At 46.4% G+C, this 26097-nt stretch overlaps 1 protein-coding gene across 5 annotated transcripts in view; it reads left to right on the top strand.

Moving 5' to 3' along the window:
* LOC144954508 (talin-2-like) overlaps positions 1 to 26097 on the top strand; it is a 230513-nt gene that overhangs the window by 203415 nt on the left and 1001 nt on the right. For all 5 annotated transcript variants that reach the window (XM_078884986.1, XM_078884982.1, XM_078885003.1 and 2 more), the window contains 11 exons: positions 1040 to 1223; positions 2439 to 2564; positions 4549 to 4665; positions 5865 to 6050; positions 6711 to 6818; positions 10327 to 10432; positions 12812 to 12936; positions 16498 to 16623; positions 18165 to 18227; positions 19467 to 19649; positions 20459 to 20584. In XM_078884986.1, the coding sequence (XP_078741112.1) occupies positions 1040 to 1223; positions 2439 to 2564; positions 4549 to 4665; positions 5865 to 6050; positions 6711 to 6818; positions 10327 to 10432; positions 12812 to 12936; positions 16498 to 16623; positions 18165 to 18227; positions 19467 to 19649; positions 20459 to 20584 (1450 nt within the window). The remainder of the gene's footprint in view (positions 1 to 1039; positions 1224 to 2438; positions 2565 to 4548; positions 4666 to 5864; positions 6051 to 6710; positions 6819 to 10326; positions 10433 to 12811; positions 12937 to 16497; positions 16624 to 18164; positions 18228 to 19466; positions 19650 to 20458; positions 20585 to 26097) is intronic.

Genomic DNA, 26097 nt, shown 5'->3' with positions numbered 1-26097 from the left:
ACACCTGAAAACATGCAGAAGATTTTCACGACTCACAATTTGGAGGTTTTGAGTTTCCGTTTGGGCTGTCAACTCGGCTTACGGGTCCTCCAGGGTCAATAGGATAGGTACCACTTTTTCGGACACCTAAAGTGGTTTCCCTATGGGCAGACTTGCCCCTGCCAGGGGAATGTGGAATTTACACTGCTGGCTCAGGGGTGCCCAACAGATGTAATCTCCACACCACTGCATGTCAGAAGAGGGAGACACATTGATTCATCCTACAAAGACATTGACCATTGCCATGGGAATTTGGAATTATACTGCTGGTGCAGAACAGCTGACGGAGATAAGCAATACCTGTCAGCATGAGCAAGGAGATAGGTCGGCTTGACTTTTTTTACTCGCTTGTATGGCCTGCATTGATGTCGTTGGTCAGTATCCAATCTAAGCTTGGACACATGTGAATTGCAGCAATTTTAATTTGGCAGACTCACAATGCAAACAGCCTGCAGCAAAGGCAGCTTGATTAAATAGGGTTGGCAAGAGTTGACAAGCATTTTGAGTTGAGTCGGCTAATGTGGGTTTGGAAACATAGATGATGTTGTACTTCTTTTGCACCGTACATAGCAAACCATGCTAATCGGAGGTGTGGGGGAAGGACAAACTAAACACAAAAAGCAGTTCTAAAGAAATTCGTTTTAAATTATTCGCTCCAGTGGCTTCCAAATGAGAGGAATCCACTGGAGCAATGTGGATGAAGGAAGGCAGCTCCAATGACAATTGGAGGAAGGATACAAATGAGGGTGCTCTGTCTTGCTTTATTACTTACGTATTTATTCATCACAGTTGCAGAGCACGGGCCCAAGGGCTCAACATGCCCAGTAGCCAGCAACAAGAAACTGTGTTATTGAAGGTGTTGTAGATAAGAGTTGATGTGTTTCTTGAATTGTGAAAAGTTAGGTGATCGGAAGTCAATGGAGACCGACGATAATGATGATGATGATGGTGAAGCTTTCGGAGCTTGACAACAATGAGGCGAATGTGTCTGGCTGGGTAGGGAGAACATCCTGAAGACAGCCAAGGCCCTGGTGGAGGACACCAAGATGCTGGTGGCGGGGGCGGGCGCCAGCCAGGAGAAGCTGGCCCAGGCCGCGCAGTCCTCGGTCGCCACCATCACCGACCTGGCTGAGGCCGTGAAGCTCGGAGCCGCGAGCCTTGGCTCCCACGACCCCGAGACGCAGGTGCCGATGGCTGACGGGCGGACGTGGTAGGTACTCTTAGTTCTTTCGGTAAAGTCACGTAGGTAAAAAAATGAAATTAAAATTAATAAAAAATAAAATAAAAATCTCGACGTTTCGGAGGCAACACAAGTCTCCGTCACAGCCAGATTTGCTTGATGCAGCAAATCTGGCTGTGGCGGTCCCACCTGATGACGGAGACTTGTGTTGCCTCCGAAACGTAGTGATTTTTATTTTATTTTTTATAAATTTTAATTTCATATTTTTTACCTACGTGACTTTACCGAATAAACTAAGAGTATGAATCTTCGCAGTCACGAAAGCTTCAAATCTAGAAGGACGTGGTAGGGTTTGCCACCTGTTCCGGGTTTTTTCAGGATTGTCCTCTGTTTAAAGTGGCTGTCCTGGGAAATCTGTATATTTTTTTGAACATTAAAAATCCTAGCTTTTGCCAGTCTTGCAATAAATACACCTTTCAAAACAACGCTTTTATTTGTAGTTCTTCCATCTGGGGTGTATTCCTCCCGTGATACGTCCCGGATCTTTGTACCGCAGAGGTGGCAACCCTAGCGTACAATGGGGGAACGCAAGGGAGTGCAAAGATGAGGGTCGTGAGAACTGTGGACACTGACTGAGAGGATTAGGAGGGTGAGGGTGTGACAGCGCAATGGGAGTTTGGCGATGGAAAGGTTAGATGGGTACGCAGACGGATGAATGAGTGGAGCTTTTGGAATAGTAAAAACAATTTACGTGGTATACAGTGGTGGCGTGTGGCTCCAGTTTGCAGGTTTACCAGTATTAGGCGATGTGTACAGGTGGATTAAGCAATTCACTGCGGGGGGTGGGACGGTAATTTTGTTTTTAGCTATTTACTATTTAAGATCAAGCCCACTGAGCTATTAGCTATTTTTTGCGGTGCCCCGGCCACACAGGATAGCTCATCGAAGTGGCTTATCATCACGTGGGAACTTATAGTAGCAGCCAAATAAACTAAATGCATGTGTCTAAATGTGGAGGGCAAAACTGGAGAACCCGGAGAATAATCCACATGATCACCACAGGAAGAAGATATGAACTCCAAATGTACAGTAGTCAGAGTCAGGATCGAACGCACGACCTCCTGCGTATCAGGCGAGTGAGATAATATCTCGCCACTGTGGTGCCCCATGGAGTCGTAGGTGGGAGAGTAACCGACCGGTGTGTCCACATCTGACCCAGGTGGTGCTGATCAACGCGGTGAAGGACGTGGCCAAGGCTCTGGCGGAGCTCATCAGCGCCACCAAATCTGCAGCCGGAAAACCTTCGGATGACGCTTCCATGCACCAGCTCAAGGGAGCTGCCAAGGTTGGCCTCTGGCACCCAGCCTGACACCAGTGCATGCGGTGTTGAGTCGGCACACCTGCAGCAGAACGAATAGGCGTGACGCAATTCACGCCCTTCCTCAGCAATGTGATGAATTGTTAAGGCCCCGGGGGGGGGGGTCGCAACTTAGTAAACGAATCGATAGCTAGTTTGTCTCTTGTTTACTCTCTTGTTTGTATTGTTTCTCGTGCGTTCTGCTTTGATTGTATATACCGTTTGCGTAAATGTCTTGCTCCTCCTGGATATTTTGCAACCTCATGTTGTGGTCCTCATTCTCCACTCAATCCCATCCTGAGCCATCTCCAAGTTCATGCCACAGTTTACTTAAATGTACTATTTGCATTTCATCTGATTTCTGCACGTTGTGAATAATGTTATCTAAATTGCACAATTCACTGAATCTTTCATGAGCATTGGAACAAATTCTGATTGATGAATCGATGAATGAATTGCAGCTAAACTATTTTATTTTACCAGGTAGAGCCCAGTGCACTATTGGCTATTTTTCAGACGTGACATGGCCACACATGATAGCCCATCGAAGTGGCCTGTCATATGTGGCAATTTACGGTAGCCGGATAAAAAGTTACGAGACCACGGGGAGATAACCGCTTGAACTCCAAGTATATACAGGCACCGTACGGGTTGGGATCGAACCCACGACCTGCGTACCAGGCGAGGGAGATAACATCTTGCCACCCAATAGTTGAATTGTGTACAAATTGCCTTCATTAGCAACCACGTGTTTGCATTACAGCAGCTGATATTTGCTCCCTCATTGTGTGTTATCAGAGGGATTATTTCCAATGGAATTGGAGTGGAAACACGCGTGAGAAGCTGTAATTAGCTCTAACTCTGTATATTTATTTTTGTAAAAAAATGTTACCGCAAGGTATTAATGAGCTCAAGCTGTTGATTACAAATGAAAACCAGGGACTCATAATGCATCACATTTAACATTGCAAGTGTTACAACTGAGCATGTATAGCGCGTCACATTAAGACAAACTGGGAAGCCAGTCTATGAATAGAGTTTCCATTGGGTTATAGTATCTGACTCACTAAGAAATGTGTACGCCTCCTATCCAAATTATATTACTAACAGTACCAGTCTGACGTTAATCAAGGAAAGCGTAACCGAGTTTCAAGACCTTTTAATGAGGTTCCTGCACTGAGATATTTGGACATTTCCCATAATCAGTGTTATGTATGTATGTCTGAGGAAAATCGAATACTTGGAACAAAAACCCCCCATGTGTATGAGAGAAGAGAGCTAGATCGGTGACATAGTTGCTGTTCTAGTTTCTTCCAGCTACGTCATAGCCTTGGATTGCTGGGATCCTCACAACTGAGATGATTTCTGCATGAGCCTCCAATCCAACATCCAAAGTGATGAATTCTAGACTTGCACCAGCACAACACCACCTTGACTTGAACTCAGGATGCAGGACTACTCATTTAGTGCCCTGTTTTGGCCATTATAAGCCACCTGAGCCACCTCGAAAATTAAATACATTAGCAAATGATTGCAGTCGCTTTGTCCCCTGTGAGATATGATTCCCTTTAAATGTTTTGTAATTTTAGAATGCATCGCCTTGGTAGTAGTATTATTTACGTGGTTGTCCTCTGCGCCTGTGTGTGTGCGTATGTGGGGAGTTGTAGTGTAGCGATTAGCGCGCTGCACTATGAGCCCGGGGACCCGAGTTCGATTCCCTCTCATGGCCAACACCAGTGACGATTATCTGAACAAGTCCTGGGCCTCCCGTAGGTCGACTCGGCCTCAAATGAGTACCTGGTGCGATGTTTAAATATCGCCACTCGGGAGACAAAGGTGGCTGAGTGTGGTGCTGGCCACCCATCCCCTCGTGCGCCATGCCGGTCTTAACAGCACTTTCCCTAAAAGCCTGTCAAGGTTACACGGGGGACCTTTATCCTCATTTGTCGGATGCGTGTGTCTGTGGTGGCAGGTGATGGTGACGAACGTGACGTCGCTGCTCAAGACCGTGAAGGCCGTGGAGGACGAGGCGACCAGGGGAACGCGCGCCCTGGAGGCCACCATCGAGTGCATCAAGCAGGAGCTCACGGTAGCCACCGCAGAACCCACCCCCCCACCTGCCCCCCTCCACCCCGCCCCCACGCCACCCCCCCCATGCCCCCATGCCCCCCCACCTGCCCCCCTCCACCCCCCCACACCCCCACGCCCCCCCACCATGCGTTTAGAATATTTGGCTGCAATAAATTTCCACTTGATAAACCACTAAGTTGAGCTATCATTTGCGGCCAGGTCGCTTCTTTTAAAGAGATTTCTTAGCTCATTGGGCCTCGCTTAGTAAAAAATCGTTTAGTTTTTAAATTTTTTTGGTGTAATTCACTGCTGTCTAATTTCCATTGTGACCTGCGTTCAATTCCTCACCATTCACACCAGCAGCAGCAAGCGCTATTCAAACCTGGCAGGGCTTACCCCAGGATGTCTCCCCTTGGTGTGCCGTGTTGGATTTCATAGGGGATTAACGTAATAGCAACTTGTGTTTATGGCTAAATATTTGTCATTTGAGGCATTCGTGCACTCCAATCTCGGTGAGCTCAAGTCAATGCATGGCTATGCACCCCAGGGACACTGGTTGGGTCTCTGCTAGGTCAACTCGACCTAAAATGGTAACCCGATAGAGCATATCAGCATAACCACAGGGGTTGGGAAAAAATGTGGCTGTGTGTGATGCCAGCCTGTATCACTCCCATGCATGTGTTGCTGCCCCTTTATAAGGTACCCATTGGCAGAATTTTGTACCTATCTATATATATAAAAGGGAAATTTGTGAATGTGTGTCTGTTCGAAATGTTTAGCATACTTCCCGACATGCAACAAACTTGAAATTTTGCATGTGTGTAGCTTTCAGACTGTACACAATGCAAAAGTATAAAAAATAGACTTTTGTATTTGGGGGGGGGGGCACAATAATGCATATATTTTGCACGGCAAGTGAGCGGTGACGTCACATCTGTGATGTCACCCGCATGCGACAGCGTCACGCAGTGTGCCTGCTCACATCACGCATCCCCCCCCACCCAAAGCCTAGGCCGTGTATTAATCCAAGACAAGAATCCAAGTCCCGGGCGAAGCCGGCTAGTATAGCTTGTAATCAATAAAGCTCGACAGAGGCTCTTTGAGTTTTGACATCGGTGACAGAATCGAGTGCAGGTAGCAAACAAACACTTGTTGGTGTTTTTTTTACGAGTGACTGATTGATGTTCCGCTGCCACGTGTGCTCGCGCACGCACGCAGGTGTTTGAGTCCAACGACAGACCGGTGGCCGCCTCCACGCCGGAGGAATTCATCCGCATGACCAAGGGCATCACGCTCGCCACGGCCAAAGCCGTCGCCGCCGGGAACTCGTGCCGCCAGGAGGACATCATCGCCACGGCCAACCTGAGCCGCAAGGCCATCTCCGACATGCTGTCCTCGTGCAAGGTGCCACGCGTAGCCCCGGGCACAACATTCTTCGGTGTGGGAGCGTGCCAAAGATAGGGTACACAACAACTTGGAAGTTTGAAATATGATGCACCAGGATAGTGGGACACCCAGAGGTCAGCGGTGTGTGAGAAGAATTAATTACGTTAGAGTGCCTTTCAGAGCCTTTTGTTATTTTCCTTCCAAGACGACAGCGGTCTCAGCAAGAATTGTAACCTGACAATGCTGGGTGTGGTGGTCTGAGCTCACTCGTCAGCTTTTCCACAACTCGCATTCATTTACACTCCGATATCCATGAGTGCCGTTTCCTATAAATCACACTCTTTGTGTAGCCTTGGGCATCTTGTCTTGTTTCCATGACATATTGAGTTCTTGCCAGAGAAAATGTTTACACGCCACAAAAATAGGCCCGTGCTGTCGTATACACATTACGGCTTCGGGCCACGGCTTGAGTTCTTCCCAGCCATGGGCCCAAGGTGCCGTAACCAACCTCGGAAACGGTCACGGGTCACTCGCTCTACCACACGTGGGGTTATGGAGGAGGCATGGAGCTAGAAGCATGGAGATGAGGAGCAGGGGGGGGACAGAAGAGACCACGCGAAAGAACGTTGCGACTGACGTGCGTCACGTCCGTTTCTGTCGCATCTCGTGCACGGGCAGAGGGCGGCGTACCACCCGGACGTGAGCGAGGACGTCCGCTCCAGGGCGCTGCGCTTCGGCCGCGAGTGCACCGTGGGCTATCTGGAGCTGCTGGAACACGTGCTGGTGGTACGTGCGCAGCCCTGACACGTGCACTCATTCTACACTCTCTCTCTCTCCATCCCTCCGCCCAACGCCTATCCGTGCATCTGCCATCGGCACGTGCTGGTGGTACGTGCGCAGCCCTGACATGCGTTCACATTCTGCACTCTCTCTCGAGCCCTGCACCCAAACCCTCTTGTATGCCCCCCATGGGCAGTAAATGCAGGAGGCGCATGCCACGCAGTCAAATGCGGCGTTCTGAAAGACACCTGTGGACTTATCCATTTTACAGCTCTTTAGTCAATCGACTACTCGATGTGGTTCTGGGGTTTTTTTTCTAACAACACTTAACCATGTTGGTCAGTGCTGGTTGGTGAATGCGGGGAGTATAGTACAGCACTGGATTTCTGCTGCACTGTCCTTTGCTGCCTGCAACGTAGCCCGTAGACATCTGTGTATAAACATTTTAAATCGGCCAGCATCTTCACTATGGCCAATTCGTTTGAGTTCACGATCAATACAGTAAATGTTTCTTTGCTCAAATGAGGACCGGGTATTGCTCATTTGATATGGCAACCCTGAACCAGCTGTGCAATTACCCATTTCTATGGCGGGAGGCCGGTCTCCCCCAAGGATAGCCACTGCTGACTATTGACAAAGTGGTATATATTTTAACAACCCCAGAAGGATGATCGGCTGAGTCAGCCTTCAACCAGGATTTGAACACGCAAACCTCCGCTTGCGAGTCAAGCGCTCTGCCACATTGCCATCGAGCCAGAGTAACATCATCATGATCATAAAACTAACATGCCTTTTGTCATTCCACTGCTGGATGAAGACGTTCCCAAGCTATGTTGATGAGTTTTTTTTTACCATACTTCACCATGCCGGTCAGTAGTGCGGCCATGTGAACGGGAGACCCAGAACTGGGTCAGATATCGCTCACTACTCTTGGTGACGTGCTCTTCAGATACCCCGGCATAGTGAGCGCTGTATCACAAACCAACCGTTATCAGGAGTCGAACTTATAATGATTACTTATTTAATCATTGACCATTTAATGTCATTTAAATGTTAAATATCTACAATTTAGTTCGTGGGTTTATTTGGATATACGATGGTCGTTTCGCATTGCGGCCAGGCGTGTGTTTAATCTTATTAATTCCAAACTTCTTCTCCTGCCTGCAACATTTTTACTTGCCACGTATGTTTCATTCTGTAACGTTGACGGCGCATTTTCTAACTATTATGTGCTCATTTTTGTCTCATTTCCATCCCCTTCATTAAACATGGCAGCCGGTGAGTTGCATGCTGGGAGTTGTGTGTGCCGTGCTTCTGCGATCTCCGTGATCTTTGTTTAGACTTTTAACATGATCATGTTAACATCACAAATTTTTTTTTAAGGAAAAAAGAAATCAAATGAAATTCGAGTGCAACAGAGCTTGCAGAAATCATGCAATAATAATAATATAAAAATATAAAAAAGAAAAATCAAAAGGATTGTACAATGTATTTTAAATGCAGCCGTTCTGTTTGCTATTGTACATTAATGGAAGCTGTATGGTCAATTACTGATTTTAAAATGCTAAATTATAGCATGTGCTGATTACTGATATTTTGAAGAGCTGCATGAGTTGTTCAATATAATGGCTATGTTGTTACCTATATATTATTGCCCAACAAAGTGCTTTATTTTAAAATCAAAAAGCATGAGTGTGAATGTGAGCCGTTTGTGGTCTGTGAAGTCATATTTCTACAGGGGGCCCCATGAGCCACACATTTCCGCTGCGTGATTATGAAATTGTTCTTGGATATGATGGAATATACAGAACAATTTCAAACCAAACAATACTGGAACTGTGAAGTTTCCCAGTGGCTTCCGTGATTCTCTCAGTGCTTGATTTTTGCCTCTCTTTTCGACGATTTTGCTACGTCATGTAAAAGCATAACCTCTCACTGTTGTTATCACAGCAATGGATCGACACCTCAGTCATTCACCAACATTTTCACATGGTACTTTTTCGCAATCCTTGGTTGGCTCCACAAAGTCAAGTCAAAGTGTTTTTCCCTGCTCAAAATGAGCAATGTGCCAGTGGCCTATCTCGACTGGTCGCCGGAAAACAAGTGGTGGGCATTCTGCACTCACACTGTGGGGGCCAGCCATGACCTCAGTCGTATCATCCCAGCTCCCAGTTGGTACTGAGTTGAACCCGTTCTTCTGCGGCCGCACAGAACCCAAACACCGACACGAATTTTGACTTAAAACCTTCGTGACTGCAGGAATTCATATTCTTTGGTTCTTTCGGTAAAGTCTACGTGACTTTACCGAAAGAACCAAAGAATACTCACGCGAATATTTGGTTATATTTTTACATTTTCAGAGGTATGGAGTCTGCACTTGGTTCTGACCCTTCCTTTGAATTACGTGCATTGTGCGTTCCAGCGGTGCATAGGGTATGTGAGGTTCACGCCCTTGGCGCTCACCCACCTTTGAACAGCTGTTAGTGTTGTACGGCCTTCAAAAGAGGGCCCATCCGGCTTCCCAAGCAGCGTATAGCTGCATCAAGGGGGCGTACAGGTGTAAGGGACAGGCATTAAACCAGTGCTGTTAAACATCACTCTACCAGGGCTGTGGCAGCGTCCTGGGCCAGCGGAGCGGGAGTGTCTCTGGATGTAGAGCAGCGGTGTGGGCCACACCGCATACGTTTGCACGGCATTACCGCCTTGACGTTCCGTCCTCTCAGGATGGATGGTTTGGTAGGAGGGTACTGTCAGCTGCGGTCCAGTAATGTATATCTAGTAAGGGTGGGCCGGCTTGAATTTACCCACCTTCAGTGTAGGACGGCTCTGGTACCGGTTCATTAAATAACGACCCGCAGCTGGGTTGATATTGCTGAGGTAATAAACTAGGATTTCGGAAAAGTCTTACCTTAATCCGGGTTTTACCAAGTAGTATCACCCCTGGCTTTGCACCCACCCGCCTACCCCGCTTAGTTCTAAGTTGACGTGTTGTCGACCACCCAGGTGTTCTATAGGGGATGTATCCCCTCCATTACACGGATGAGATACCTCTAAGAAAATGTAAAATGTTGAAATATTCACAGATATTAGCGAGCATGTCTGGGTTCTGTCCTGGGATAATACTACAAATGAATACCACAAAAAAAAAATTGCAACGAAAATGTCACGTTTCATCTCAACCCGATGTGGATGGTGGGCCAAGTCCAACTCCCTAACCAGGAATTAAATTCTGAACCTTTTGTTTGCTGGTCGAGCTTTCTCACCACACTGCCACAGAGGCCAGACAAACAAGGGGGATCGCCGTTTCCCGTCAGAATCGCACGATCACAGGTAGCCCCCTTGCTCACACTCGCGGAAAGGCGTCCCCTTTCAACGGAGATGCTGGCAGCGGTTACTTCCAGCCCACGGGTCGCCCAACGAGCAGGCGACAGCTGCGTGCCCTTTCATTCACGTCACATTCGCACCCCCCCCCCTCCCCCGCTCCCTCCCAACACAAACCCCCCACCAAATCCAGATCCTGCAGCGACCCACGGCTGAGCTGAAGCTCCAGTTGGCTGCCTTCTCCAAACGCGTCGCCAACTCCGTCACCGAGCTCATCCAAGCAGCCGAGGCCATGAAAGGTACGTCGGGAGCGCTGGCGGTGAGCGGTGGGCGGAGGGTGGGGAGGGAGGGCGAGGGAGGAGGTTGGGGTGGCAGGGGAAGGGGGGCTGTGCACACCGCGTGCTCGCTCTGCCTCCGCTGCCTTGTAGGGGTCGTCAAACGCAGGGACGAGTAGCGACCGTAGCGTGGGGGTTTGTGTCGTGAGTAAAGATAGCTTTGAGGGATCGCAATGGGTCGTGTGCACCTGAGAGATGTGGAGTATGCAGATGATATAAAGGTTTTGTTAGCTTTGATCAGGAGATCCCTCCTCACTTGCATGGAGCAAATGATCTCACAGCAGAGTATATGGGAAAGTGTAAAGTAGTAAAGGAAGTGAGGTTTTTTAAAAAAGAGATTTAAAAATCCTGTGAAGAATATCCTCCGTAGCCTTTCGCTGACACGGAATACGCTGCACTGTGATGTTTTAGAATGGATTCTTCATCTCGTGTAATGATGCCGAGAGCATAATTTGATAAAAATTGGTGCAAAAATATAATTTATAATTTGAGCGTATCATTAGTTGGGCACGTGTGTGGATTGGAAGAGGTTTTTTTGACCGAGGGTTTTTTTTTGTGGGCACCCAGAAGTGAGCAACCAAAGGGAAGGTCCGAGCCATGTGGTTGTCGTACACTACGTGAGCGGAAGACTGAAGAGGGGTGTTTTTTTTCTAAGACGGTGCGAGAATTGTGGGATCTGGCACAAGGAAGCTGTGCTGAGGTGTCCTCCCGTTGGCCCATGGTGACCTCGACTTTAATAGCAGGTTGTGCCCCATTAATATTTCTCGAGGTAAATGATCATTGCGTTGGAAAGTGGGGGGATATACAATTAAGTGTAGTCGGACCTATGTTGCAGAAAGGGAAACCTGCATGGTGGAGAACATATTTGACACACGTTGTTCACAAACAGGAATTTATTGGCCGAATGTTGTCAGAGCTTCTGAAAATAAACTCTCGGAATTCCCTTCTTGTGAAGAGTTCTTGCATTGGAGGCAACAAAGCACCAGTTTCAGACAAATTAGTTTCTCTGTTTGATTCACGTCCATGTATTCTTAGGTGGTATGTAATTGTGTAGTTATATTTTATAGCTATTCCCTGGCATGTGTGTTTGTATCTGCATATCTTTGCGCATCCATGCATTGTACACGTGCATTACTGCTTTTGTGCCTGCCTGTATGCATTGTTCATGTGAGTGTGTGTGTGTTATATTCCTTACTGGATGCATCATACACTTGTCTACGTGTTGCACCTTATGCGTTCACATGCATGGAGAGCAGTGGCGCAGTTGGTTAGTGCACCGCGCGACGAACCCAGACACCTGAGTTCAATTCCTGCTCGTGGCCGACACCAGTTGGCGAACATTTGAACAATTCATGGGCCTCCCCTAGGTTGACTCAGCCTTAAGTAAGTACCTTGTGCGGTATACAACCATCAGGGAGACAAAGGCGGTCGGGCGTGGTGGTGGCCACACACCCCTTCTTGTGCCGTGCTGGCCCTCACAGGTGCTTGCTAAATAGCACTTGCCTCAACAGTCCATTAAAGGCTATACGGGGGATCTTTGCATTCCTTCCTATGTGCATCACACATTTGCCTGTGCGCATGTGTGCGCTTTTTGCATTCACATGCGTGCACGCTTGCACGCCTGCGTGCACGCCTGTGTGTCTGTGTGCATTACATGTGGGTGTCTGCCTGCCTGCCTGTGTGTAGTTGTATGCATGCAGATTAGGCATGCGAAGACTCACACACCCCTGGTGGTCCCTCGAACTGTCCCGATGTGCTTTCATAATTAGACTCTCGAATCGTATTTTTTTCCATCATCATTATTATGATTGCTGTATTTTTTTTTTTTCCCCCATCTCGTATATTTTTGTTCAATGCAATCGTATTGAGCACATTTGTATAATTATCATGAATTGTAAATGTTCATCCATTTTTAGACACATGCGATGAATTGCATTTATTGTGATTGTATTTCATCAGAATTGATGAGTCATGCGTGTCTGCATCCGTTTGCGTGTGCATGCATGCACTTGTTTTTGGGGAGCGGTAGTGTAGCGGTTAGCGCACTTCACTATGAACCCAGCGACTCCAGTTCAATTCCCACTCATGGCCAACACCGGTGACGATTATCTGAACCAGTCCTGGGCCTCCCCGAGGTCGACTCAGCCTCAATTGAGTACCTGGTGTGGTGTGTAAAACATCGCTCCAAGGGAGACAAAGGCGGCTGGGCTTGGTGCGAGCCACCCATCCCCTCGTGTGCCGTGCCGACCTTCCATAGGTGCTCGCTAACAGCACTTGCCTCAACAGTCTGTTAAGGCCATCCGGGGGGGGGGGGGGTCTTTGTGCGTTCTTAACTCTGTACAGGCACAGAGTGGGTGGACCCCGAGGACCCCACGGTTATCGCGGAGGCCGAGCTGCTGGGAGCCGCTGCCGCCATCGAGGCCGCGGCAAAGAAGCTGGAGCAGCTGAAGCCGCGTGCCAAGCCCAAGGTGGGGTCACGTGGCACGTGCCCACGACGCCACTCGTGCTCTCTCTCTCGCCACCGCCGCCGCCGCCTCGCTACACCCCTGCGTTGTGTGCCTCTTCCCCATGAAGGCTACGGTGGCGAGATGTTAACTGCCTCACCTGGTATGCAGGAGGTCCATGGGTTGGTTCCTGACCCCTGTTGTATATTTGGAGTTTGCGGTGTCGGTCTCTCGCCGTGGTCACGTGGATTTTTCTCCGGGTCGTCCGGTTTTCCCCTCCACAGTTCTAAACATGTTTTTAGAGGATTTGGCTGCTGCTATGAATTTCCACGTGATAAGCCACTTCATTGAGCTATCATTTGTGGCCAGGTCGCTTCTGAAAAAGAGCTACTTACATCAGTGGGCCTTACCTGATAAAATAAACATAGGTTAGTTTATAGTTTAGTTTTGTCCATTTCTCTCTTGTTTCCATATCACTTGTCAAGACAGTCGTTTAATAAACATCATAGCGGACCACTTGAAGGCCATTTAATGTTGTCTTTTGCAAGGGAGAATCGCAGTAAGTATCTTCGTGCACAAACGAGTCCTGAGATGGCAACTCATTCACGTTGGTGTGCATGAGCCAACGGTTGATGTTCCACATATTCCCCTGTTGGGGGTCAGTCTCCCCACGGGGTGAGCGCTCTTGAATTCCTACAAAAGTGGTATTGATTTTAATAATCTGAGAGGAATAATTATAATCGGAGTCAAACCCCAGGTTGGGATTTGAATTCGTAACCTTCTGATTGTGTCTTTTTGTTATTGCTCGAATCACTCACAGTGCCACCTGGCCAGTAACATTTACGTTCAGAAGATTTACTTAGGCTGCGCAAAACTTGTTGTTGAACACGTGACACGCATTGCAGAAAGCCAATTTTTGGGCCGCATGTTGGTTTTGGACAGTCCCACCCTTGTTGTATTCAGGTTACCTAGCAGCACTCGGTTAATTGTCCATACCTTACTGATTAGAATGAATTAAGTAAAATATTGCCCCAGGCCAAAGCCTTGTTTAAATTAATTTTACTGGGAAACGTTAATTATGCTTACAACCGTTTAGTCTGATAAATTAAATGTTATCAGAGAATATTTTTTACGTTTTCTTTCTTAACAATGGTGAAATCACTCCTTGCATAGGGATGGGTTGATGGTAATTCTATAGACAACGTTTTGCTTTGCTACAATACCAGTGTTCACGACTGTTAAAAATAGACATCTGTCAAAGCCTCGTGGACAACAATAGCACGTCGTGCCTGCTGCGCGGTGACGACGCTGCCAACGGCGGCCGCACGGATGCTGCGGAGTAAATTTACGGGGTCACGTGCTCGCCGAGTCGAGCCAAGAGCGGGGAAACCCGCGCTGCCCGTTGACCACGATGCCAGAAGCCTGCTGCCCTGCCGACTGCTGTCTGATATGTTTGGTATATAAGGTTGTATTTGTGGAGACCCAACTATATATCAAACATATTCTCACAGAGGCCTGCCCGCCACATCTGCCTGAACACAGCTTCCTGCTGTACACGTGCCGTCGTTTGCGTTGACCGAAATGCACCCAGCACATGCTCACTCGCACGAGCGGCAGCGATCTTAGGTGGTCACGGCAGGTAAAAGTGCAACAAAATCTATTCGCACTTCGACTGTTTGCAAATGAAACTTTTTTTTTATGATTTAGTTGTATTTTTTTTTTATCAAAGGTTGTAATCCAAAGCGCTGTGACCCATAGTGGTGGCTCTCAGCGGGCTTCACAATCCACCAGAAAGCTAAGACCAACAATTACCCGGATTTAACCCGATAATGTCCAAGCATTTGTTGTTCAAATGAAGGAAGCTACCTTTTTCATGTAACTATAATTCATGTTCTTGTTCAAAATACCTTTTTCATGCTGTCCTGGCACAATTTACTGCATATGAAAATCGTTGAATTGGAATGCTATGTTTTCAAAATAATAGTATAGAGATGGCTTTATATTGTATCATCGTTGCTACAGTTTAATATAATACTTGCGCTATCTATTGGTAAAATTTCTTTTTAAATATAGGATTGCTTAATTGGGGATTTTTATTTGCCATCTGCCATAATGCAAATTATTGTCTGTTCATATTCGCGTTTGTCCTGATTTGTCCTGACATCCACTTAAAAGTCTTTTCTGATCCCCCCCGTTGATCACGATCCACGTGTTGGCCACCACTGCACCAATAATTATTGCTCGCGAAAGCCTACGTGTTAAACGTAATGTATGAAGTGGAGCAGCAGAGCGAGCTATGTGCTATGACGAAGGGGCATTCCATGAAACCTCGCCTATTAAATATGCATGTTTCCTTTTTAGGTAGTGTTGTTCATGAATGCGTGCAGAGTAAGGATGATAGGTTAGAGACCAGAAGCTTCTTAAATTGAGTTGGGTTTTACGTGGCTGCAAAGACATACGAAAGGGAGTTCCAAAACGGAGCCCTGCGGGGATAGAAAGCAGAGGGGGGATTGACGAGGTGCAGTGAGGCAGCTGCATACGGTACAGATGAGAGGAATTGAACTGCATAGACCAATGTCCCAGAAACCGGAGAATCGAGGTAAGTCGTCATATGAAGGGAGAGACGAGCGGGTGGGAGATGAGTTTGTGGCTAATCGGTGAGTCTATAACTAATCAGGCATACAGCTTTTTCTTAAGTGGTATACAATATAGCAGTATCAGTTGAAGTGCAGGCAAGATGAGCAGACAGCTAGGCCTGTAATTCCTGGTACGCCTTGTGGAGTTGTACACACATTACCACCTCAAATCTCATCACTGAACGTCAGCTTCCGTATCTACAAACCTCTGCAGATACTCGCAGAACAAGGTACTGTCCCTGCTTGTTCCAAAAGGAGGCCTGGATTTATGGTGAACGATTGCAAATGTGCTGTATTAAAAACGAACGATTTAATTTTTTGCCGTATAAAAAATAACTCTTCGTGTGAAGAGTTATTGCAGACTGCATCCGAGATGTTTTAAATGTTAAACAAAGCTCACGAGAATGGAAGAGTGGGAATAGATCCATGATGTCTTGGCTTGTGTCCCTTGCAAGTCACACCCTTGGTGTTGCACTTAACATGAATGTAAATTTGCTCGTCTCAGATTTTTTTCTCTTATTCTCATTTTGCCGCAATAGCCCCCAAGGGTTCCATAACGAAATGTGGCCAAGAATGACAATTACCCTTCGGCAGAAACACCTGTACGGAAATCTCTCCCTAGCCCCTTGCGTAAAGACGAATAAAATACACCTTGCACCGATGGCAACAAGCAGCGGATAGACCAATGAAAGCAGCTATTTACCAGCAACCTCGAGCGGACAGCCAAATGGGGTTAAGGGCACCTTCAAGATGTCTTTTGGGTAAGATGATGGAAATTCCCATCGCCTCGTCAAGGCTGACCACTAGCGCTCATCGTTCATGAACACGAGTACCGTTTCGTAACTGTGCTCGCGTCTGTGCTTCTGTGCCTGGCCTGCGCTTGTGTGTGCACTTCTGTGTGCGTGCCACATTGTCCCCCGCCACCTGCTCGCGACCCGCGCGAGCCCAGGAGGCGGACGAGTCGCTCAACTTTGAGGAGCAGATTCTGGAGGCGGCGAAGGCGATCGCGGCGGCCACGAGCGCCCTCGTCAAGTCCGCCTCAGCCGCACAGCGCGAGCTCGTCGCTCAGGGCAAGGTGCGTGCGTGTGTGTGGGTTTGTGCGTGCGTGTGTGGGTTTGTGCGTGTGCGTGCGTGTGTGTGGGGAGCGGTGGTGTGGCGGTTAGCGCGCTGCGCTACGAACCAGGTGACCCGAGTTCGATTCCCGCTCACGGCCAACACCGGTGACGATTATCTGAACCGGTCCTGGGCCTCAGCCTGAAATGAGTACCTGGTGCGGTGTGTAAACATCGCCACTGGGGAGACAAAGGCGGTCGGGCGTGGTGCTGGCCACCCACCCCCCGGGTAATGTTCCGCCCTTCATAGGTGCTCACTAACAGCACTTGCCCCTACGGTCTGTTAAAGGCTATTTGGAGGATCTTTATCTTTGTGTGTGTGTGTAACACAGACTATGCAGGCTGTTCACCAACTCTCCATCTCATGCCTAGATGTGAGCACTGAGCCCGCAGCACAGATGCCCAGGGTTTGAATTCGGGTTTGAGCCACTCACGATTAAATCATCATCTTGAGTGGCGTGAATTTTATGGTGTGAGCCCAGTCACCAGTGGCCACTCAAAAATACGCTCTCTTATTCGGTGTTTTCACTAAATTAAGCCTAGATCAGCACCGAGAGCTCAAAAATCTATACTTACATTTGATGCCTGCTTTGCAACAAAACATTATAATGTTGGCACGTCATCAAGAGTCAAGTTGTCTCCTTGCTTCAACGAGTAATAGGGGGGCAGCATTCACATTCATCGGTGGACTCCAGCTGGTGGTGGACGTTCCACTTTCCTCTGGTGGAGGACAGGCGATATGATGACCGCTGTTTGGCTCCTCAAAGCGGTACTAATTTTATCAACCTTGGAGGGATGATAGGTTTATTGAACTCCCTACTGAGATATTAGCTCTCAACTTTCAAAATATATATAGATGCATTTTGTATGCTTTTGCAATATATTTTTTTCAAAGACAAATTCTGCAGGAAGCACACTTTTGAATGATAAAATGCAGTCTCTAAAATTATTTTACGTTTTAACACGGTCTTCAAAATAGTTGCATCTAGTTCACAGTACGCAAGGTTGCATGGCAATTATTTCACATTTTTTAATTAGATGGTGAAAAGTGTATGATGATGGAACAGCTGCACAGGTAAATTACAATGCTAACACACACACACACAATCACTCAAGCAAGGAACTGCATCTGGTATAGAAAATCGAGGAACAAAATTGTTAATTATATTTCAGAAGGCAAAGTGTCTCTTTCCTCAAATAATTTCAGGGTGGTGCTCATTTGTGTTGCTGGACCTAAGACAATGGGAGAAACTCCATATTCCTATGCCAAGGGCTGGATAGACAACTTCATTTGATGTCCTGTTAAGCACCACACCTCATTGGGTGGTGGCACTTATTGTCCAGACCACGGAGGGCTGATGATGGATACGATTATGGTGGGACTGACCCTCACTAGGATGGAACCCACAAGTATTCTGCCAACTGAGCAAGTCTCCCAGGCATAGCAATGGATATGTTTAACAATTGCGCTGTTCATAACACTCACTCTTTTATCTTGTTTTAGGTCGGAGCCATTCCTGCGAATGCAGCAGACGACGGGCAGTGGTCCCAGGGTCTCATCTCAGCGGTAAGTGGAGTAATTTAGCACCTGCCACCCAACATGGGCATTTTATAATGTCTGTCTTATCACCATGTTATTCACCTCCACGCTCTTATTCAATCGTGCAATTGGCCATTGCATTTTACATTGTTCAGGCTTTGTTGATAATACGTCAAAGTATATCTGTGCTCCAAGGAGTGATCGGGTGGCAGCAATGTCTCTTGGCAGCCCCCAACAACAACAACAACCATGTTTCGATTTAAATCTTTCGTGACTGCAGGGATTCATCTTCTTGGTTTTTTCGGTAGAGTCACGTACTTCCCTTCTACGTGACTTTACCGAAAAAACCAAGAAGAACAACCATGTTGGCGTATATACCAATTGATAAATATGACGTCATCTCAAGATTCTGCACTGAAGTAGTTTTAAAAACACACCTTTCAAGCGACTGTTTTGAGCCTTTGACATTGCCATGGCAGGATCCAATCTCTCAATTGTATGACCACTGTTTGACTTCCTGTAAAGTGGTACTCAATTTGATCAACTTTCAAAGCATGATAGGTTGAGTCGTCCTTCACAACGGGATTTGATCTAATTTTGAGTCATATACTTTATAGTTCCACGTGGTTTCATTCCATAGTTGATGAAAAGGTTAATTGTAAAAAAAAGTGTATTTTTTCATATTGAGAGTAAAAGATCGTCTTCAGCCCGTGGAACACGATGTTAAGATATTTTTTACTCCCATTTACCGAGAACGATTTTCGTGCTTATATTCACTTACTGTTTATTTTGTCATCTTATAAATAGAAACTTGTTTTATTTTCCATCATTGCCACCATTTACTTGAACACTGTCCACGGTTGGATAAGTCGGCAGCCCGCAGCCAGTTGGTGCAGTGTAGAAATTCCAGATTTCTCATTGCGGAGTTTCATCTCTTAAATAGGATGAACACTTTTCATCTCGCACACAGTTTTTTAAAATTATTATCATCGCCATAAAATTATCACAGTTGTCATTCTGCACGGAGCTTATATATGTCTTCTACTTAGCGGAAGGCATTCAAACATGTAATTTGTGCCGGCCTATTTTTGCCACCAAAATTTCCCCCCCAATTCTAAAATCTTTTTACCACCGCTGCAAAATTACATTTTAACACCACTCCATCGCACAATGTTACAGATGCTTGCCTCTACTCACCAACTCTGTCCTGACCATTCACCCACCGCCACCCACCACCCGGCCCCCCGGGCACGCTGACGCCCGCAGGCACGCATGGTGGCGGCCGCCACGAGCAGCCTGTGCGAGGCGGCCAACGCGGCCGTTCAGGGCCACGCGAGCGAAGAGAAGCTCATCTCGTCCGCCAAGCAGGTGGCCGCCTCCACGGCACAACTGCTCGTCGCCTGCAAGGTCAAGGCCGACGCCGACTCCGAGGCCATGCGGCGGCTGCAAGTAAGTGGGAGGCGACGAGAGCCGACGGGCTCGACTCGCCAAGTTCATCTGCGGAGCGACGCGTCGCTGCTTCAATTGCGCGCCGATAATAATTCGGGGGATGCTACCGCAGCGTATTGAGTTGGCACGCACTGGACTTATGATTCAGAGGTCACAGGTTTCGATCTCCCAGCGAGCAAGTTGAAACAATGGTGCAAGTTTCTTCAATCTCCACGCCGCTGTCCACTCAGCAAATTATAAATGGGCACACCGCAGTTCGTTAATCTGCAACGTGTGGGTAACTCCCACCTCTGTCAGCAAGAGTTGGCCCAAAATACCCTCGATGGGGACTCTCTAGTGCTCCCTCTAATACAGAGCCCTCCCACCAACAGTGGCATGAGCAAGGCATTGCAGGGCTGCACCTTTATCTACTAATTCAGGTGCCTATGGCCTATTAACCTGGAACGTGCCCGAAATAAAGAGCTCAGATGCTCAGTAGGGTTAAGCCTGATGAACAATCCTTGGACCGATGACCACCACGCATGCCAGGCTATTGCGGGTGGCTACATGTCTGTGCTATGTGGTGGTGGTAAGCAGGTTCAGTACAGCAAAAATCTATTGTCACACCGTACTTATATGCTCCCGTGCATACAATTTCTGCCTTCACCAACCCGCACTATTAACAAAGAAAATAAAAAACGTGCTCAACACAATTAACGGTGAATCGTTTTTGTTTTACTCATGCATTGCCAAACGACTCCTGATGCCGCTACCATTGACCCCACGTGCGCCATCCCCCCCACTCCCCCCGCCCCCCCATGTCTCCCCAGGCCGCCGGCAATGCGGTCAAGCGAGCATCCGACAACCTCGTGAGGGCTGCCCAGAAGGCAGCGTTCGAGCAGCAGGAGGAAACCAACGTCATCGTCAAGTCGCACTTTGTGGGTGGCATCGCGCAGGTAAAGCAGCCACGTTTCCATCGCTGCGATACGCGTGCCCGTATGTGTGTGTACCGCGCAGTAGTTCAATGTGGGGAGCGGAAGTGCAACGGTTAGCGCACTGCGCGACGAACCCAGCGACCCGAGTTCGATTTCCGCTCACAACCAAAACCAGTGACGATTATCTGAGCTGGACCTGGGCCTCCCCTAGGTCGACTTAGTCTCAAATGACTACCTGGTGCGGTGTGTGAACATCGCCACTCGGGAGACAAAGGCCGGGTGTGGTCCTGGCCACCCACCCCCTCATGTGCCGTGCCGGCCTTCATAGGTGCTCGCTAACAGCACTTGCCCCAACAGTCTTTTGAGGGTTTATGGGAAATCTTTGTCTTTGTGTACCGTGCCGGTCTTCATAGGCGCTACTCGCGAACAGCACTTGCCCCACAGCCTATTAGAAGCTACACGGTGGACCTTTGTCTTTTGTTGTCCGATGAACCTTGATGGGGCTGCCTCGTTGTAAGATATTCTGGAGCAGTAGGAAGAGACTGATGAGTCACTCAATCTCTTCTCAATGGGGAAGCAAGCAGAAGCACAGTCGCCATTAGAGATAGGTAATTATGTCACAGCTAATGTCGTCCCTTGCTGATTAGACTCGCTTAGATTCATTACAGATTACTATTTAATTTGCAGCTCAAGATCTCCAATGATGATTCCGCAATAATGTTCGAGAGTAGTTATACAATGCAGATTACAAATGATAGAGCTTTGGCAAAAAAAAAATTGATTACCGATTACATTACATGACGTGCTATTACGGGATTGTTACACGGAGTAGAGATATTGACTCGGTTGAAACGTCTCCTCGCGCATTCATTTTGCCAGCCGTGAGTCAGTGGCCAGGAATTCATTTTTACATCTCTGAGGTCCGTCTTCCCGTAAGGCCACCGCTGTTGATTTCCCACGAAGTGGTGCACATTTTACGAACCCCAGAGGAGTGATGGACTGAGTCAGCTCCAGATCAGGATTTAAACTCGCTGCCTTTTGATCGATAGGCGAGCGTTGTTGTGACATACTAAATAATGTTGGTTACCCTATTTATTCGTTTTAATCAATTAATTCTAAACATGATGATATGCCTCATATGTTAAAGCAATATTCAAGTTTACTCGCTGTCTTTTTTCAGTGTTTTCTTCTCTTTTTAAATCCTTTATGTTAAGTGAGTGAATGTCCAGGAGTGCGTGTTTTCCTTGCCTGACAATTACTGCTTTGCAAGATCAGTTTATTCATCATTGAGATGTGTAGAGGTCACATCCCTTATACCGTTAAAGTATCTTATTTTTGTATTCATGTGTAATGTGGGGCATTGAAACATTTGTGGGTATGGCATTTTTCTTCCTATTTATTTTACTTTGAATGAATCTTACCACAATGCAAATTGCCTTTTATTGAAATAATTATAGTCGTGAAATGATAAATTAATCTGCGCGTCCTTCAATGTCCCAATCTGAGAGTGCTTGCTAACCCTCGTGTATATGTCCTTTATGTGTGTGTGTGTATCCACACGCACAAGACATCTTTAATTGTGGAGAGCAGTTGCACGTTCTACAGCACACCGAACTATGAACCCAGTGACCTGGTCATAAACAATAGCACAGATGAGACCAAAAGTGGAAATGTCCTGCTTTTAAGTTGTTTGATACATATCCACATCATCAGGGGTCATTGGCATACAGTAGTGATTGCTATGCCAGCCTTCACACATATGCGGTAACTGCACTTGCCTCAGCCGTATATCGTGAAATGGGGGACCTTTTTTTGGCTTTGTGTACATTAGTACATAATCAATGCCATGGTAAAGGATTTACAAGCACAGTGCAGGCATATCTATCGGTTAATAAAAAAAGGCTTATTATTTACATATTGCATTAACCAATGTGGTGAGTGAGCATTTTTAGACTCCGTAAAACACCAAATGATACCGATATTAAAAATGTTTGCTCGCCTGGCTCTGTGTTGTCATTTCAATAGCATGGTTCAAATGAGCATATGTATCTAATCTATAGAAATACTAAAGCTGAGCACCCGTTTACACCAAGGCACAGTGTATTTAAGATAATTTATGAATACTAGATATAGTGACAGTGAATATACCAAAACCATCTCTTCAGGCAGTAAGGCATCTAGGCCCTGGAGCGACTATGGGGCAAGGTTGGCTATGTATGGTGCAGAAGAAGTTCAACATACTGTACATGCATGCAAGTGAAAGATACCAAATGTCTCCATGGTCCTTAAGGATCTTAAGTTGAACGTCGTTTCCAAATGAAGTCTAAAGATACACCCGACAATTAGTCAGTCATGCTCCTCTTTCGATAAAAAAAAAATCACTGACCAGGAGCAGGAAACATATTTGTTCAAAGGCGCATGCTTTTACGATTATAGAATGATTGTGATACGTTAATAGGTTGGCCCTGATGTATACGAGATACATAGGAGAGCAGTCTGTGCCTCAGAACGGCACGGACCTTTGATTTGCATCTTGTACATGCCTGCAAGCATCCAGAGGTAGGCAACAACCCACCAAAAGGATATTACTAAAATAATACAGTTCCAATCCTCATTGGTTATTGGGTTAGGCCAGAATGATCTGGCCAATTGAAACGAAACCTCATCTCAAATTGATCATTGTGGTTGTGAGAATTCATGTTCTTGGGTCTTTCGGTAAAGTCACGTAGATAGGTTCAAAGAAAACAACGAAAAAATAACAAAAAACTATTTTCTTTGAACGTAGCTCGGTGACTTTACCGAAAGAACCAAGAATATGAATTCCTGCAGTCACGAAAGCTTTAAGTCAAGGTTGTGAGAATTGTTCTTCAACACCAGTGAGCTGAAACAATGATACTTGTTATGATAAACACTTGCACGAGTTCAACACTTTCATTTGTTTGTCTCCGTTGGGTGGTGGTGGGGTTACACAACACAAATTTGGCCAGACCATTTTGTGTCCTCACCCAAAAAATAAATATATTGAATCATTATTAGAAGCTACAAAAAAACATACTTTCTGAGATAAAGTAATGCATGTATTTTACCGGTGGATGAGTTTGCATTATTTTAGTATGAATCTAAAATAAATAATTGGAACTTGAAGATGTAAACACATCACTTACGTGGCCAAACGTTCATTAAAAAAAGCTTTAATCAGCCAAGTAGTTATGAACTGGGGGATAGAGCCCTGGACAAGAAAAATACGTCTTATTATAATATGGTAATAATATAGAATTTCTATATAATATAATAATTTACGCTGTCCATTGCGTGTTAGGCTGGGTTGTACTGTAGGTAGTGTCTGTCACAAAGCCAGCTTCGAAAGCTGGGTGGTGAAAGAGCGTGCATTATGATATGAAGGGAGGAGCCAATAAACTGGCCAATATTAAATTATTTAAATAGCATCGAAGTACCTGTTCGTGCTGTAAGAGCCGATTAAATCAGTTTTCGTTTACAGAGAGTTAATGTTTTAGCTCTTCATTTCCTTAAGTGCAGCGTGCCTCAATGATACATTTCAAGTCGCTTGGCGTTCAAAATCCTATCACGCATTGCGGCACCTGAGGAAAGCAGCAAATCGATTTTAAATGTTTTATTAATTTTGAGGTTCTAAGGATGATTTGCTGTAAAGCTTTTATGGTTCAATGACGGCATGGTCAAGCTTGAAAACCTAAAGGAAAAAAGTAACATTTATCGGTTGTTATTTAATTAACAAAAATCACTTGCACCTGAGTAGCATATAGCTGCAAAGTTAAAATGGTGGCATCCTCTCTCCTCTTGATTTCCATTTGAACATGCACCTGCTTCCATAACCATATTACCAAAATACACAACCTGCACATCCCCTTAGCACGGTCGGCTACGGTGCGATAGAAGTTCAACATACGTACGTACGTACAACCTCCACAGAGAGCAATGGACATGCTCATTCATTGGGATGTCCCTTCCCTTTAAATTTGAGCCGCTCACCACCAGCAGCAGCTTATCCATGGAGGTCCCAAAAGATACTTGCAAAAAAACTCTGCATCCGCAGTGAAATCCAGGCCAGGGGACGTTCCCTCCTCTCCTTGCGTAACGTCTTTGTCGCCGTGTCTTGTTGAAGGTTTTCAGAAATGAGCTTTGCTCGTGGCGGAGTGGCAGCCTCGAGAACTATAGTTACTCTTACAGTTACAATTGTGAGTAAGCGGGAGTGTGTGCGTGGGGGCGGCGCGTCCCCATAACCCACACCGTGTGCAGCTTCCTTCCTACCCGGGCTCGAACATCATTCTCATCGCCATCACGAAACCCCCCTCCCCCCCCCCACCCTTTAACCTCACCCCGAGCACCCAGACGTGGAGCGTTAACGCACTGCAGTGCAGCTGCAGAGAAACCACCACCACGCTGTCTCATCCGCTGACAACTCACCATCCCCAAGACCAGTTTGAGCTATCAAGTCGCTGGCGAGTCCAAAAGAAATCTGCAGGAGCACGTGCTGTCAGAGGGCGGAGTCCCCGCGCCGCTCAGACGAGCAATGGGGCACAAGGCATTCTTCTGCATTGGTGGCGCTGAGGCAGTTGTGGAAATTCCATATTTCTATGGCAGAGCTTATTCTTTCCTTAGGATGACCACCGTTGACTTCCCATAAAGTGGTACCCATATTGCCAGGATTGGCAAAGGGATGAGTTGACCCAATGAGCAGGATTTGAATGCACAACATTTATATATGAAATATATTAAATTGCTTGTAAATATGCACGTATATAATTTAACTGATAAACATTGACAGTCTCCAGAATAAGTATTTGTTCACATTCATGAGTGCTTCCGCAGGCTTTAATTTACTTTGGCCACTGAGGGTTTTGTTATCAATTTGTTTTTCAGTGTACTGGGTAAAAAAATAAATTGTCTTTTAAGGTTAAGTAATATATTTTTTACTTCTTCTACTCATTTGCAATGTCTTCGAAATTTCTCGACATTTGTAACACCTTTCTCAGGGTAGATATTGGCCATTGCAATGATGCTGTTTTATACTTGGAATTTTGTTTTTAAATTTACTATTTCAGTGCTATTGGTTAATTATTATTTTTTTCGCCAAGAATTGTTCTGTGCAAAATTAGAACATGTACTTGTCTACATATATGCTCTAATCAACATAATGAATGTTTCTACATATATACCATGGCTAAACGCAGTTATTTTAAATATAGCATTTTGGGCAAACTATCTCGTATTACCATACAATGAAAATACCATTAAATACAGAGCAAAGCAAATGAAGGTCACACAGCCAAAGCATCCTCATGGGAAAATCTTAAATGGGGAGGTCCCCATAACTGCGCTCGAACCTGAGCACTTGTACTGCCACAAATGTGCTGAGACCTGAACCAGTCGTGGAAATTCTACATTTTTTCAGCAAAGGCCATTCGAACCACCGCTGTTGTTGAACCTCAGGAGGTGCTGGTTCATGTGTGATGGGCCGAGTTGAACCGCATTTGAAATTCAACTTGCAGCCTCAC

Source organism: Lampetra fluviatilis, chromosome 3, assembly GCF_964198595.1.
Source record: "Lampetra fluviatilis chromosome 3, kcLamFluv1.1, whole genome shotgun sequence".
Classification (NCBI taxonomy): Eukaryota; Metazoa; Chordata; class Hyperoartia; order Petromyzontiformes; family Petromyzontidae; genus Lampetra; species Lampetra fluviatilis.
Note: the sequence above shows the minus strand (reverse complement) of the source record. Positions and strands in the feature narration are given on the sequence as shown.